We start from the raw sequence: 15,179 nt of genomic DNA on the forward strand, positions 1-15,179 counted from the left end.
ATATATATATATATATATATATATATATATATATAAAGGAAGTATAAAAATATTATATCTGGAAATGATGAAAACAATTTTTAAATATTTATTTTGTTTAATTTTGTAAAATTTTAAATGAAATGCAGCTATGTATTTTTTCAGTTGATTATATTTGTGAATTTCATTGTTTTTTCTAGGCCTCACAGTGCCTTATACTCTATGATGAAGGACCAGTATGCCAATTATGTTGTGCAAAGAATGATTGAGGTAGCTGAGCCTCCACAGAGAAAACTGCTACTGCACAAGATCCGTCCTCATATCACATCTCTACGCAAATACACTTATGGCAAGCATATTCTCGCCAAGTTAGAAAAGTACTTGATGAAAAATAACGAGTTGGGCCCTATAGGGGCACCATCTAACGGAGCTATTTAACTTTCAATTGCAAAATGTTGTCTTAATGTCGGAGTGAGCTAGGGTGTATTGTATAGAGGGCTGAATGAACACTGCATGCTTAAATAATAGTTCTTCAAAAGTTAATATGGAATTCATTCTGGATTTAGAAAAGATCAGAGTGATTTCCTAATATGGGAATGAGTCATTAACCATATATTATTTTAATGTCTTTTTCTGATGATAATGTAGTTTAAAGTGCTTTTGTATGAACATTTGAAATAATAAGGGGCTTTCCAGTTCTCTGGTATATACAGTATATAACTGTTTAACTTGTTATCTTGTTTTAATTTGTGACAGACTATGCAAAAAATATTAAGACATCTATGTGTATTTATCTGCTCCATTCGACATTTCTTAAATGTAATTTGATGACTGTTGTAAATAGACAAAAGGCACTCCGACAAAATCAATTTTGCAATTGTATTTAGAAATGGGTCTTATTAAAGATTTTAATTTTCTCCCATTGTACAACTTGCATATTGTGTTTGATATAGTTTTTAATGGGTACACCTAGCCCAGTAGTTGATCTTGTACAGGATGTGTTGTAAAATGCATGAAGATTTGCATTTGGCAAGAATTAATGTCCTTAATTTTTTTGTTTTTATAGTGTTATTAAGCTGCTTAATATTGTATGTTAGAAACTTGATACAAGTTGATTGTTCTCTTTTTCCCCCTCTTTTTTGTTATAACCAATTAAGTTGTAAATTATAAATTAGCAGAAGCACAAAATGTTTTGTGATGTTTCTACCCAGTAGACTAAAAATTTTGATTTTGCTCAAACATATGCATAATTAAAGTTTTCTCGTAATATTAATATGTGGTATAATAAATTTGTAACAGCCAATGTCATTTTCTTATTTAGAGCAAAGCTTCTGCTACGTGTTTCCCTTAAGCACCAAGAAATAGCCTTTTGAAGTTCCTCATTATATTAAAAAAAATTGAGGCTGTGTATTTTATTAAGTGATGGTTTCCAAGCTAGGTATACCCAAATGTGTATAGTGTATAATGTATGAAAAAATTTTGTAACATTTCGGTGCTACAGATGATGTAATTTTTAAATACTGCTAATTTTTGATAACGTCCTGTACAGTCAGCTCTGTAAAAGTGTAACTAATTCTCATATGTTTTTGATGGACTGGTGGACAGACACAGCATGCTTTGCTGTTAGATATCATATTATAAATAATTCATGCAGTTTTTTTCCCCTCGTTTCTTTTTTTTTTTTCCTGCAACTTGATTTATAAATTACATAATTTCCCCCTTGTATGTTTTGTATTTACATTTGTTACTTTTTGCTAATTGACTAAACTATTTAATGTGTTGTGCAAAATGGTAAAAATTAGGTGTCTTTTAATTGCTAGTGATTGTTTAATATTTTGTGAATGTGTTTTGTCTATGTAGAGGCTGTTAAAAATATTTAATTATACAGTACTGGCACATAAATCGTGCCTTGGTTGTTTTTGCTCCAAGAGTATCTTTCAAGCAAGTATGTGAGAATACGACATTCTTGACTGTGTGTGTACCTTTGCATTTTACCCATTTTTTTATCGTTTGATTTGGGTGTTATAATTTGTCTGATTAGCTGTTACTTTCAAAACATTCTGGATTTGAAAGCCCAAATCTGCTGCACTCTAGTAGATGGTGAATGAGGATTGCATAAAGGATACTAAGGTATGAGAATCGAAGTAACTTTATACATTAAAAAATTTTAAGGAGACAGAAGTGTCGGTTGATATGGAGTTATTCATTTTGCTTTGATGATAACACTTCATTTTTTTTTCTTTCATAATTTTAACTTTTTTTTGTGTTTTATTGACAGTATGTTTTTAATTGGGTTACAGTTTTGTTGTCCAGAATTTACTGGATAATTATATCTTGCTTTGTGCTTTAACAATCTGTTATTTGTCTTTGCTTCATGATGTCAATATGTTACTTTGTCTGATTAATGCACTATATACTCCTTTTTCTGTCTGTTTGAAATCTTAGGTAAATTTAGAAGGCAAGTTAGCATATATAATGCCTGTCATAAAATTACTGTAGTTTTCCCGTGTGTTATTGCTTAGATTTTCTCTGAATGTAATTGATAAGTAGAGTTGGACTGCCTTCTGGCAGATGTATTGGTGCCGATGTGTGGTTTTTTCAGCTTTAAGATTGGGTATATGGTCTCTTGTAACTTTTTGCTATGGGAATCAGTCTATTACTATCTGCATAATTGAGAAAAGTGTTGTGGTTAACTTCAGTATTGTTTAGCTTTCTTGTAACAATATATACATATATATATATACATAACTTTAGCCATCTTGACACATTGTTGTCATGTGGTTAATTTTTTTGTAAAACTTGTAAAAACGTTTTTGTATTCAATTTTTATTGTAATTAGATAAATATAGAAACATTGTATGTGCATGTAGTGTGTTGTAGGGAGCTATTGCTGTTGTAGATTTGGATTTTGTATATTTCTGCTCATTGGCCATAAAAGCCCTTTTGCAACTGTACAGAATAAGGGTGGGAACAAATATAATTTTCTTCCCTAATTTTCAACTTTTCCTCTTAAAATACTTGACTGAGTTTTAAAGTGATGTTTATCTTAGTCAAAAGAATTGACTTCCATTAAGAATTTTTAAAAGAAGACTTCAAGCTTTAAATAATATGAATGCATAGGTTTTATGCACTTGATTTAATTTGCATTATTGTTATTTTTTCTATATAAATTCTGTCTGATTGTGATGAAATTATTACTAACTCTAAAATTCATGACTGTGTACCAAATGCATTGTTTCTGTTTTAATATTCTCCTTAAAAAAAAATGCTCTTTCAGTTTTATGTGGAAATGGATTCATCATATTTCCCCCTTTTTTTTTTTGTTTGTACATACTAAAATAGCGATAAATTGTTCTACAAGCTATGGTCTGTATTATATTTTTATTTTAAATGAAATAATTTCTTCACATGGGATATAACCTCTGACTGATGTTTCTAAATGTATTATTTAATACTAAAACATTTTTAAAAAAAATATTTTGTGCGATTATCAGAGTTATGTACATAAATTTTAATTTCATCAGTCCATGTTCTTTATTTATTTATTGTAAAATCATGTTAATTTTTTTACCAATCATGTTGAATTATACATGTAATGTTTTGTAATATCTTGTTTTCTTTTATCAGAATAAATTTTTAATATAACTTTGTAAATATAAAAATCAATATGTGATGGTTGTTGCAAGTCTTGCACAAAATTCTGTAAATTTTTTATATTTTATATGAGAGTAGTTTCATTTAAGTGCATTAGCTTTCTTTTCTGTTTTGTACAATTTCGCGTCATCGGAAAAGAAGCGTATAACACGTGTAAATAAGTTTAAAAAAATTTGAATCCCCATTTAAAATCATGAAACATGCATCGATTGCCTTCATTTTTTTTATTGCAATTGTAAAAAGTAAACTGCATTTGAACCTCAAACTTAGTAAAGCATTGAATTGTAAAAAAAATTCATTTTCTTTCCCTTTATTTTTTCACAATTAAGTTAATTGTGGTCCAAGGATACTTAACTTGTATATAACCGTTTAGTAATTTCTAAATCTAAACCTTATTTTCTTCTTAATTTCATGTATTATAGAAATGCTGGTCTTCCATAGACTTTCTTTTTGACAACCAACGATTTAGCCTGAATCTCTAGGAATTTCTTTTGCAAATTTTAAGTAGGATTGCACACATTTTTGGTTTTTCCAGATAGCATGTGTAGATACACAGAACTATCTATAGTAAATAAAAACTTTGCATCTGTAAAAAATTCATTTCTTTTTTAACATTTAATCTTGTAAATTAGAACATTGAGTTGTATGTGATACAGGTTGTCTTTCTTAATGCAAGTTACTTGGGAAAACAAATTGAACATTGGGCCTCAGTAATACACTTAAAAAAAAAATCTGACTTATTTTGTGTTTTCCAGTTGATTTTCCAATGTGATTTTTGCTTATATTTGGTCATCCTCAATTTTCAGAATTAAGTGTTAATTCAGAATTGTAGAATAATGAGTTAATGCCTTTCATTTTAATACATTTAATTTTTCCTTTATATTTTTAAAATTATTCTTGAAAATTTCCTCCCCTTCCTCTTTTTTTATTTTTATTTTGTAATTCATTGTTTACTTTCTTTTAATTCAAAATGTTGTATTATTGTGGTCCTGATTGTTCAATCATAATGAAATAATTTAATTATTGCCTTTTGGGTCATTCAGACCTCTACATTAACTATAAGGTGCCTCAAGCAGAAACTTCTGCACCAATGTCATCATCCCCCTCTTACACTGTACATTGAGAAGGTGCTTACATAATACTCCTTATCCTGATGTGTTTAGACCATGTACAGTATGTACATTTGTAAATTGATGCACTGTACTACACTGTGTACAAAACATCAGCATTGTAGTTTTCCACGGACAAATTTGTACATTTCTCTTCGAGTGGCTGTTTTTTCAATCTCTGTATATGGAACCATCTGGTCATCTATGCATTCGGAAGCACATACTTTCATAGTTCTATATAAGAGAAGATTTTACTTTTGTATTTTGTCTGAAACAGCTGCAAATTTTGAAGAAAATTACAATGGCCTACTGTATCATATTTTTTTACTGTAGTGATGTGCTTATATATATATGTCAACTTTTCATATTTTGAGTTCTGTAAAATTCTGACTGCGAAAATACTTCAGTTTCTAAATGTATAAATTATATTGAAGTATGATTTGTAAAAAAGACTAAAAATACAGATTTCAATTCTATTTAATAAATAAGGGCGTATAACTGACTAATAAAAGATGGAAATAGACTTGTACACTGTTTTTTATTTGTATGATGAAAAGAGAATTACATTTGTTTTAAAAGTCTTAGTGCTTTAAAATTCTTGCATGCAATAATAGTAATCTTATTTAATTTTGACTGATATGACTTATATCATATATTAGATCATTAATTAATTAATCCAACATCAATCATGTCCTTTTAACTATTTTAGTGTTAGTTAATTGTGTCCAAGCAGAAGGAAGAATAGAGAGAAATACAGGTTTTTAAAATTGATTTATTTATTGTTTTCTAATATTACCCCCTCATAATTTTCAAACTGTGAAATAGTGTTTAGTGATTTTTCTAAGAGCATAAACAGTCTGATTATTAAATTTTTTAAAAACTATAATCTTTCAGAGTGTATTTAATAAAAAAAATATATATTTGGCCATTGATTTCAGTGCCGAGTAAGCATTTTAATTAATATTTACTTAATGAGATTCTGCCATGAAAGTTTGTCGGCAAATAAATGTTTTTGGCACTGTTTTTCTGTGTGCATAAATTATATTTTGATCTTTCTCTCTCTCTCTCTCTCTAGTCCAAAACAAGGTGCCCAGATGTATGTCCATATCTAAGAAATTGACTAATTATTAATTGTGTTTATCTTGCATACACCAGTCCTTTCCTCTTTAAGCATATTTATGTGTACTGTGTGGCCGATTCCAAATTTTTGCAGTTCATATGTTATGCTGATGTTCGAAGGGGATTCTATACAGTTTGACTAAGAAAAGTATGTTAGCAGACTCTTTACTAAATATTTGTGATTGATTTTTTATTTCTTTGAGCGTGAGTTTATTACATATATATAGTGTGTAGTATTCAGTTTAGCATGTATAATGCCGTCTGACACTATTCTAACATTTCCCTTAACTATGAAATAAATTATCCTTGTGGGAGAAGAATTTTGTGCATAATTTGTTTCCTTAAGAATATTTATTCAGATTTTTATTCTCTCAAATACACTCGGCAAAGCCATTAGATAATCCTTTGAAAATTTCTGTAGTTTGACTTGATTAGTGGCTTCTGGTCTGGGCAGTTTGTGGATTTATTATTTGTGTATGTTCGCACCCAATGATGTAGTCTTGGACACTGTACATGTTGTATCATATCAGTTGTGTTTGGTCACTGTAGAAAATAAAACTTGTTTTGCAGTGATAATTGGTTGTATTTAATTACTTTCTCTACACAAAACATTTGATTTATTAATTTTTTTTTCATTTTTAGTTATAATGAATTTAATTATTAGTTTACTCATTATGCATACAAAAGATAAAAAATTTTGATTTTTGTATAAGCTTGCGTATTAATACATGAATGTAACCTATCAAAACTAAGATTGCACTCACTCAGAAAACACTTATTTGCAATCTTTTTTTGCAAATGTATTGGGAGGGGGGAATGTTTTCTTAAATTGAATTTGCACTTTTAAAATCTGTTTTAAGTTATTAATCCCAGTCATAAATGAATAGTTAACTTTCAGAATCCAATCTCAACTGATAAGAAAACTCATCAGCTTTATCTATCCAATTTCCTCCCTCTGAACGTTTTGGTACTATTTATCATGTTCAGAGTTAACTTTATTATTCTTGATATATTGATTAATTTTTTTATATAATTTTGCAGCATCATTAATATCTCAATATCTTTAATATCTTGTATAATTTTATTATTCATTTAATTTTATTTTCTTGGCGTTTAGATTGGTAGAATTAATTATTTTATATAGTTCAGGTGTTTTTTTAAATTTCATGTCTGTGCAAATGTTTGTTTACATTAGATGCATGATATAAAGCAAATTATCAAGATGAAAGATTAAAATCTGTCCTTAATAATAATAATGACAATCTTAAAATTATTTGAAGAAAAAAACCCTCCATTAGTTAGCATTTACAATTAAGCCAAATTTTTAAAATAATATGACAAATATATATATGTATTTCTTCGGTTTTTAAGCAATGAATTTTTGCTAAAATACTTATACATTTAACAATTTTAATTTAAGATATTATTCGAAGGGAACAGCAATAATTGTTTCTTAATATTTAATGATAATAATGTTAGAAAACTATTATAAACTGTCCATACATGTTTTGCTGTTGGAGATTATAAAAAAATAATAGGGAAAAGAGACTGTTTCTGAGGGAGACAGATGAATTCATGAAGTAATCTTTAATTTTGAGAGATTAATAGGTATAGTCATAAAAAAGGTAAAATCTGTAACTTTCTTATTTATTAACATTTCTTCACAAGATTGGTATGGATGAAAATGGTTTAAAGATACAAGTTTGTTCACATTGACGAACTAATTAGCTGAATTAATTAACTGGTATCTCCAAATCTTTCCTTTACGGAAGTTGAGAGTGTACAATAATTCGGTGAAGAAGCCTTTTTATGTATGTGTATTTGTTGAAAATTCCGCATCAGAAGAGCCATCCTACCGTGTACTGTTTATTAAATAAATCTCAGCTTGTTAATAACAACTACATTCCCCCCCCCCCTTTTATTCACAAGAAATTTGGAAAAATGAACAAGATCCATTCATTTTTAATAGTATTATTTTTAAATTATAATTATTTTTTTGTTTTTATTTAAACATGGAGCATCTCTATTACTTTTTTGGCGCAGCATGGTCAAACATTGCTTTTGCATCATAGAACCGAACCTATTACTTTTTAATTCAATTCATCATTCAACCTTTTTATTTGATATCCACATAAAAAAATTAACAGCCATCTTCATTTTTATGACGAATGAAGTATGTTGTAGAACCCGTTTAAAATAAATCTCTGATTAATGAGATGCGAATACCATAAAGACATTTTAAGCCAATGAAATTATTGGTTTTTGTTTAAAGGTGGGAATTTTATTTTCAGGCAGAAAATATTGTTAGTCGGATAAAAAAATATATTGTTTGATTATTTTATAATAATAAAATTATTGCACATTTAGTTTTTACGTAGAGATCAACAATAATTTAATTATTTCCAATACTCTTAAGAAAATGTTAAACATTAAAAAAAAATTGTAATAACTATATAATAATAAAAATTTTAAATTGCGAAAAAACGCTGATTAAATAGATGAAATTCCATTTATCTAGTTACAGAATTGCTTGAAGGTAATGAAACGATAAATATTACCTTCATATAAGCACTTTTTAGTTGTCCAGTTACGTATTATACAAAGCAAAGAGCTGTTTTCAAATAAATTGATAATTAGATTTCAGCGAATTTTCACATTTCAAGCCACTTCTAAACCCGGGAAGAAGAGAGAGAGAGAGAGAGGAAAAAACAAACAAACTTGAAATTACTGTCTGCTAGGGCGCTAATTCAAATGGAACCAGATGCTAATTAATTTCCTTATTTTAGCACTAATTAACTTACTGAATGGCAAGAAATGGTCTGGATTTTCTTAGATTTCTATTTAATTTAGGTAAAGAATATAAAAATTGTTTATACATTCCTACGGCCAATCGTCCTGCAATAAAATTTTATATCATTTGAAAGGGGGGGGGAGAGGGAAGAAACATTTATTTTCTAAAAACAAAGCAAAATTCATGTTGAATTAATATCGTCTCGTCTAAAAATAAACTTAATATTTTGCCCGTTGAGATATAATGGCCATTGAAGCTAGTTTCAGAAACTACAAATAAATTTAATATGCGATCCCTCAAAAAGTGGGCCTTTCAAATTTAATTTTTTTTTTCAATTTATTTACAATTTGTATTTTATTTTAATTTTACAATTTTTTTGAATATTTCGAAAACTATTTGTAGTAAGTTCACAATATATTAGATTCCGAAACATCCGCTTTGTTCTCGTGCAAAAATTTTACTGTTACAATTCACTTTTTCCTCATTCATGCTTTAAAATTCATAAAAAAAATCTTAAATTTCTGTTATTTATGGCTTTATTTTGTGATTTCATTAGATAAAACAATTTTCGTTCAGTGAGAGGGGAGAAAAAAATCGAAAATAAATAGCATGTAATTTTCGAAATATCGCCAAACGATTCTTTTTTTTTTTTTTTTCGGTAGCGTCATTTTTCAAAACTCGAAGTCCCAAAATTATCTTCAGAATACCATAACATTTTTATTAAAATGTTGATTTCATAACGAAAAAAAAAAAAAAAAAAAAAAAAAACGAAAGCCGGAATGGAAAATAGTTAGGAAATTAGGAAAGCCGGAATGGAAGTTAATCAGTTTGTTGATTTGAAAAAACTTGACTACTCGAGTCATTTCCATCGACACCAATTTTGTGAGATGCCATTGAAAGTAAAAAATTTATAGGTGTCATTTTTGTTGTTGTTGTTGAACGATTGTAGAGTTGCATAGGGGTCATGACAGCTTAATTATACACATTTTTTTAAATATGTTGGTAGTAGTTTCAATATCTTCATCTATGTTAATATTAAAAAAATTCAAATTCCTCAGTGAATAAATTGTTTTGTCTTAAATGTTTGATGTTGCCGAAAAGAAAAATAAAATATGAAAAATACACTTGTAGCAATGTTACTCCAGCATTCAAAGTGCACATATAGGCATTTTATATATATTTAATAAAACTCAACAAGTAATCTTTAATTCAATAGAAATAAAATAAGAATGTTTTCTCCCGAAAGCTTTCTTATATACTTTCTCCGTACTTTTACATTAGCAACGGGAAAAACATTAGAATGGGAAAATAACATTATCTTCACGTTTTAAAACAACTTTAAAGCTATTTTCTGAATCGCGGTCAGGTGACGAGGACGACACCTGAACTGATGCCTTCCTTCTTTAAACTTCTACACCACATTAGTGGATGAATATTTAAATCAGAAAGATTTAACGCAGGGTTTGTGCCTAGAACTTCTTGAACTTCACGAAGCCAAAATTTTCGCACCTGGCCACAGTGGTCCAACTGGTCGCTACAAGTGAGTAGCTAGGGAATAAATGTATAATTTTCATTTTTATTATAATTGTTATATAAAATTTTAATTATTGCTTTCTATACTCTGCATGATACACTATCTTTGAAAAATCAACAACTTGGAAACTATTATTTTTAAATGAATTTATATTAGAACCATTTGATTTATAATAAAAGTTAGTGTTCAGTATAATTTCATTTATACATCTATTTAGCTCTGCGTCAGTTCTTTGATAGACGTATAAATGTTTTATTATCAATAACAATGTCGGAATCTCTGCAAAATAGAGGGGGGGGGGGACCAAATTTATCGAAAGAAAATAATAATAAAAAAAAGGGGAGACTTGGTGATTGTGCGACGTCTCCCCTCACAAGTAAATGAACTGTCTTCTATTTTCTTTGGGACGACTGCATTTCTTACTTTAAGGATCGCCTCCTAAGTGTTTGTCTTGGATATGCCCGGGTACTTAAGAAACCTTTCTCTATCTCCTTTAACAGCTTCCGAAGAGATTGAATTCGAAGATTAAGCAGGGAACAAATCCAACAAATGAGTTCGCGATCTTCAAGCAGTGTAATCGCGCGCCCCTTTTATGTGTTCTGCACTTGTGAAAATCACTTATCGAGGCGCGAAGAATCATTCTTTCGCTTGATTTTTTTTTTTCTCTCTGTCTTTTCAAGATTGAAATGTTCTTTAGATGGGCTTATTCAATAAAATTGAATTTTGTTTGATTTTTAAATACATGTGTACAAAATAGATATATTATATTCAAAAATAAAGTTTATTATGTTTATGCTTTTGAAATATTGATAGTAATAAAGCAATTTTCGAAAAAAGAAAAAAAGCTTATTGATTTATGCCATCCCATTTTTCAAATAATGAAATAAAGAAAAGTGACATTTCGAATTTCTTATACAAAACACTGTAACATGACAATGTTTTTAGGCTTGATTGCACCATTCCGTGTTTAGCGAATGGATTTTGCATTGTGCAGTTTTCTAAATTATTAGCTTGTTAATTAAAAATTTGTTTTGGTCTAGAGTTAATGTTCGAATAAAGGATTTTTTAAAAACTTTTTCATATAACCTTCGGTGTGGGGGTACCTCGAAATGAGGATCTCGCCACCCTGGTGGGTGCATAAATAGGTGGGGGATCTGGCTCCTCCCATCGATGACGGGACGTACTTCCTTCGGGAAGGGTTGTACCGTGGCCGGTGATGGCCCTTAGGACTCAACCGCAGTTCCCGCCAATGTTACTATTGTGGCGGTCCGGTCATTCAGTATTATTTTTCCTGTGTTCCTTCCGGCGGGTCGGAGAGTCAGTGATATGAACTTAACTTTTTCATATATGAAATATACAAAGGGGAAAATATTGTAAACTTGAAAGAAAAAAAAAAAAAAATTCTAACCCGATATTTTGACGAATCCCTAAGTTTCAAACTCCCTGAATCCGAGAAACACATTTTTGGAATTATATCTTTGTATGCTTGTGAAGACGATGTCTCGATGGATAAATGGATTATATCTTTGTCTCGATGGATAATTTTTATAATATACGCTTTACATCGCATTTGTAGATTTTTATCAAATTTTGAACGTAATTCGTTCAGAGAAAGTCTCTATTCCGGCTATCACAAGTGAACTTAATGACTGCAAAACGGAAAGAGGTTATTATATAAAATTTGGTACATAGATTTAGCACCTAAAATGTATATCCATATCCAATTTGTCAAATGCTTGACCATCTGTCTATCTATACTTTCGCATACTTGTAAGCAGGTTAACTTAAAAAAGCAGTGACTGAAATAAATGAAATTTAATATGCGATCTTGTGACTAGAATAGCAGTTCAATGTCAAGTTTTGTTTCAATTGGCTAGGAAAAAAAAGCATCCAAAACACATGTTCCATTTTTTTTTTTTTTTTTTTAATATTTAGATAATAACCGTATGTCAGCAATTAATCGCCCCCCCCCCCAAAAAAAAAGATCCTGCCCTGGATAATATTGTTGATTAGTATATCTTGTTTTCTTATACCAAATTTAGTTTATTTTTAATCGGATCTAAATCATGATTTAAAACGGTACTTAGTCTCTTATAATAATGGACCGATAGAATGATTAGCGTGGCTTTCACGGTCTTGTTTAAAATTCACAAATTTTCTGCTGGTGGTACAGGGGTAGAGGAGCATAGGTATACCTGCATAAAATGGCACCCAAGACACTCCCCATTCTGATCTTTTAATTAAAAATCTCATATTACCCCTCCCCCAAAATTTATACCGGTGTTTAAGTTGATAGCTTAGTAGCTGCTTAATTAATTTTCCTGATTTACTAAGATATAAACTATTTATAAAAATTAAAAAATATAGTAGTTACTAAGGTAATTATTAAAATCATAATTAAATCGTTTAAAAGTATTATAAATTATATTTTAAAATGTAATGACGAGCAATTGAAATATACTTTATAGGTGATTAGTGCAAAAAGGGGCTTCCAAAAAAAAAACCCGCCAGTCTTGGCGAGGTCAATGGAATGCATGCTGTTTTTATAGTTTTCTAATATATGAAATTTTTCACACAAGTGTCACAACAAATTTCTTATTTAAATCCTTTTTAGTGTTTAAACTATTAATACATTAAACATTTTCTGAGCAAAAATAGCAAATTTCATTAAAAGCTTTAGAAAAGATTTAAAAAAAAAAATTTTAAACAATATTTTCATGACATATTTATTATATAATGATGCCTTTTAAATGAAGTAGCCATTTGTATTTTATGCAATTATGTCTATTAATATCGGATATGTGTCTTTTGCCTAGAAGCTATAGATATTTTTAGTTACGCACGAACAGTATTTGAAATATAATAATTAATCAAACAAATCTTCAACAGTTCAAAATCTTATTCAACTCCAGATCAGATAAGAATTTCATAAAACTTCGAAATATTTTCTTTTGTTCAAGTTTAGTACCAAATTCTTAGTTTTATTTTTTTTAAACAAATGCATTATATTAATTCCTTGTCTTCATTTAATTTCAAAGTAATATATTTCATTTTTTTAAAAAAAAGAATGATTTTTAATTTTATAAGAAATTACGTGAATTCAAATTTTAATCGCTACCCCATTCTTACTTTTTGAAATTTTCAGTGATTGTGACATAGAAAGCCGAATTATTTTCTCAAATTTTCTTGATGAAACACTATTTTCCGAATATTTAAAGTACATTTTCTTTAAAAACAATGTGTTTCCAAGATTATTTTAAAAAATTCGCTTTCAGGCATAACGCTAATATTTAAACCAAATAGAATACCATGGTTTCTTTTTTAATAGATCAGATGCGAATTCACAACGAAATAAATTTATTGCAGCCTCAAAAAACAATTAATAGATAGTTTCTCTATGTACATTTCTTCCATCACATAGACTGTTTTTTTTTTTTTTTTTTTTTATTTCTATGTATGGACTTTTTCATTATTAATAAAATTTATTACAGATTCTTATAATTCAATTTAGTTTATAGCAATTTCAAATAATATTATGCATTTTCAAACACTACATTGTTTATTGATTGATAAAAAGTTCTGATAAATATAACTTATTTCGAACTTATTTCTATCAAGTTCGATAGCAAGTAGAATCTAGTTATTGAACTATTCCCATGATTTGCTTATTTCATATAAATATATTTGATTTTTTTTACTAAAAAAAAGTAAGAAAAAGTATTTTTAAACATTAATGATTCTCTATATCAGGAATGGTGTTTGCACACGGGATTTAAATAGCAGTTTGAATTTGAGAATTAATCTAGATAACTAAATATATAGAAATATTAAAATTGGAGGGGGAAAAAAATTTCATTTCCACTTTAAAAAAAAATTTATTTTGTTCTTAGAAATAAGGATTAAAAATAGATTTTTATTAGATTCAAATAATTTATCCCACAATTTTAGCAGCTTCTGGTAATGGCGCCCAGGACACGAGGTCTGTCTGACCCACTCTAGACACTGGTGAGGAGATAACACTTTTGTTAGGGTGTACGCTGGAAAGATTGGGAGGAGGGGGGATTCTTACTAGTTTTCTTACAGAACTTATGTGCTTTAATCACGTAACTGAATAATAATTCGGCTTTCTTAACTTTAGTATTTTTCACCTCCCTCCAAAAAATAACAACCCTAACAAAAAAAATTAACCTGGTTTTGGAGAGCTGGGGAAGTAGAATGTGTGAATACTACTTCGGTGTTTTTAGAAATAATATGTGGAAATAACAGATAAAATAACAAGTGGTTATAATAAATAAGAATTAAATACTGGATGTCTGCTCTAATCATAAACTTATCGTTCGTTTTATATAAACTCCTATAGGATATCTATCTATCTATATATATATATATCACATTTGTATTTTAGCTAGCTTGCAATATGTTGTCAGAAATGTAAAAATCTCGGACGAGTTCGTGAATGGCTCATCTATCTCGAAGGGGGTGGTAAATGGCAGGGGGTTGACATTTTAATTTCGCTATAACTTTCTTTATATTGAAGATTTAAAAAAAATCCAATTAGCCAAATCAGTGTCTCATTAAGATGAAAAACTTTTGTATGTAAAGCTTTTCGATAACTGCAATATCTTAAAAGAGCTGATAAGTGATTTTTCAAGCCTTAATTTTGAATTTTTAAGTTACTATCTGACAACAATTTATGTTGTCAGATAGTAACTTAGATGTACAGAAATTTACCTTTGCCTTTCAGCTCCCCGAGAGGAATTTTAATATTATTAGAGATAGTCTTATACTTACAGTTGGGAAAAATGCTCTAAATGACGTAAAGAATTTAATATTTTAGATTAGTTGAGTCAATAAATGTATTTTTGAAAAAAGTATGTTTTTATATAATCAATCAGTCGTATTAGTCATATTTGCATAAATGCTAACATATTTATTTTTTTAAACAAAACGTTTGACTCTTCTGTGATATAATTCGCTCGAATTATGAAGCTTT

General features: G+C 28.8%; 1 protein-coding gene across 7 annotated transcripts in view; it reads left to right on the plus strand.

Moving 5' to 3' along the window:
- Positions 1-6,437, plus strand: part of LOC129972540 (pumilio homolog 2-like) — a 62,273-nt gene extending 55,836 nt beyond the window's left edge. For all 7 annotated transcript variants that reach the window (XM_056086706.1, XM_056086707.1, XM_056086704.1 and 4 more), the window contains one exon: positions 180-6,437. In XM_056086706.1, coding sequence (XP_055942681.1) covers positions 180-417 — 238 coding nt within the window. In that variant the 3' untranslated portion in view covers positions 418-6,437. The remainder of the gene's footprint in view (positions 1-179) is intronic.
- Positions 6,438-15,179: the final 8,742 nt, after the last annotated feature.

Source organism: Argiope bruennichi, chromosome 6 (assembly GCF_947563725.1).
Source record: "Argiope bruennichi chromosome 6, qqArgBrue1.1, whole genome shotgun sequence".
NCBI classification, from domain to species: domain Eukaryota; kingdom Metazoa; phylum Arthropoda; class Arachnida; order Araneae; family Araneidae; genus Argiope; species Argiope bruennichi.